The 2,239-nt window shown below is 50.2% G+C and overlaps 1 protein-coding gene across 1 annotated transcript; it reads left to right on the top strand.

Moving 5' to 3' along the window:
• The first annotated feature begins 1,248 nt into the window (after positions 1-1,248).
• On the top strand, positions 1,249-2,025 carry LOC100544531 (feather keratin Cos1-1/Cos1-3/Cos2-1-like). The gene is made up of 2 exons (XM_031557514.1): positions 1,249-1,327; positions 1,680-2,025. The coding sequence occupies exons 1-2, from the start codon at positions 1,249-1,251 to the stop codon at positions 1,985-1,987; spliced, it is 387 nt and encodes a 128-aa protein (XP_031413374.1). The 3' UTR covers positions 1,988-2,025.
• Positions 2,026-2,239: the final 214 nt, after the last annotated feature.

Below are 2,239 nucleotides of genomic sequence, written 5' to 3' on the forward strand. Positions count from 1 at the left end.
AGATCTTCAACTGTGATGGATTTCCTGTCAGCTCTGGGTGCTGTGAGTTCTCTTGCATTTCCAGATGCTGCTGCAGCAGGTGGTTCCGTGCTGTGCTAAAGTGACTTCCAAGAGCCCAGACCAGGTCCCCTGGGAACCCAGAAGATGATGCTGGACTGAGGACTGAGATCCTGGCCATTGATGTCAGAAAGGCTGAGTGCCCAGTGCTCTCTTCTAAAGGAGGGCAGAAAGGGCTCTCTGAAAACATGATCAAAGCCTAATTTCCCTGTCTTCTACACTCTCTCCCCTCTTCCTTGTCTTCTGCCCTTGTGTGCCTTAAGATCCTAAAAACTAATATGGGGGGTGTTGTCTGCTCTCCCTCTGTGGGTCAGCCAGATAGGTCCTCAATGGGATGTCTGCGATAGATGATGGGCACAAGTTTCTGTCAGCTCCTGATACTGCCTGCATTGACAGGGTTCTCTCAAAAGGAGATCATTTCTCTCTTCAAAGTCCTCACATTTTTCTGCATCCCAACCTCTGCCCTCAAATGACACTTTTGATGAGAGTCTCATTTTGCCTAGGACAAAAGGCAATCTCTGTTGGCAGGGGATAAGGTGAAGACACGAGGGGGAATTTTCATCCTCTGGAGAGGTGGAGGGATGTGGATTTGATGAATGGTCTTTGGAACTAGGTTATCTTTCAGGACTCTTCCTACACAAATTATTCTATGATTTTGTGACATTTCTTGTGAACTGGCAGATTGCACAGAGGATGAACAAAATGAAACAGTCAAAAACAGTTTTCCAGAGGACAGTGTTACATGGCATAGGATTAAATCCCAGCAGAACACACACACAGTGGAAAGCCAAATCAAGTGGTCATCAGAGTGAGCTGAGAAGGCAGAGAAAGAGAAGGACAAGGCACATCCTCATGTTCCGGAAGCCTCGGGTATCCAGCTGGTGCTTTTGGGAGCTTATCCTGAGAATGACACTTCAAGGAGCTTCACTGCAGTGAACCAGGCCTGCTCTGGACCCATCCAGCACTTGAGCTGAGTCATCTGCCTCACCAGTGCAATCCCGCCCTACAAATCTTTGGGCCTTTCATTGCAGCATTTCAAAGAATCCTTCATTAGAGGATGGGCATAGGAAAAATCTGGAAATGAAAAAGCAGCATTGCAGGAAACCAAAACTCAGCAGGGATGGCTTGCATTCACTGGGTGTTTGTCATAAAATTATTGCCTGTTTCAGTGATGCCTCTTGGCTTGCAGCAATGAAGGACCAGTATAAAAGGCAGCCTAATTCCCAGCTCTACCATCCACTTCTCTTATCTCCTTCTCGTTGGGAACCAGGTAAGTGTAAAGCTCTGTCTCCTCCTCCTGCAAAGTCAGATTTTGCCTCGAGAGTCATTCAATCAGATAGTTGTGGTTCTTGCTATGGGAAACCGTGGAGGGGATAAGGTGTGCATAGAGAATGGTTGGAACAGCTCACATGGCTTCAGATTCATACAGTCTGTGAGAGTCTCCCTGGGCCACACTGCTCTTTGTAGGGCCCTGGCTTAATGAAGGGCTGTCCCAAGCCGCCTTCTCCATCCCTAGCAGTTCCCTTCGCTCCTTTGTGAGAGGCTATCCAGGCTGCCCCTCACATATTCTCATTTCCTTCTGCAGTCTATCCCTCTCTTCTAGGTGTACCTCCAGTCCCAAGACATGTCCTGCTACTCCCAGTGTGTGCCATGCCGGCCCTGTGGCCCAACTCCTCTGGCCAGCAGCTGCAATGAGCCCTGTGTCAGGCAGTGCCAGAACTCCACCATCGTCATCGAGCCCTCTCCCGTGGTGGTGACCCTGCCTGGACCCATCCTCAGCTCCTTCCCGCAGAACACTGTTGTGGGCTCCTCCACCTCCGCTGCTGTTGGCAGCATCCTCAGCTCTGAGGGCGTGCCCATCACCTCGGGGGGCTTTGACTTGTCCGGCTTGGGCAGCCGCTACTGTGGCAGAAGGTGCCCGCCCTGCTGAAGCCGCTGGCCGTGGTCCCGGAGAAATTCGTCCAGAAAACATGAACGCGGTGCTGGATCAAGAAGATATCTTCAAGCCTCTGCATTCAGAATACCTGACCCTCCTCAGCTACTCTAGGAAGTGCTGGCAGAAAGAGGCATGCCTAGGCTTCCAGTAACGCTGGCTCATGCCTTTGCTTCTGTTCCTCTCCCCACATACCTACCTCCTTCTCCAGTTTTTCTTTCTCTTTCTCTTTTTCTTTTTTTTTTTCTT

Source organism: Meleagris gallopavo, unplaced genomic scaffold (genome assembly GCF_000146605.3).
Source record: "Meleagris gallopavo isolate NT-WF06-2002-E0010 breed Aviagen turkey brand Nicholas breeding stock unplaced genomic scaffold, Turkey_5.1 ChrUn_random_7180001837621, whole genome shotgun sequence".
Taxonomy (NCBI): Eukaryota; Metazoa; Chordata; class Aves; order Galliformes; family Phasianidae; genus Meleagris; species Meleagris gallopavo.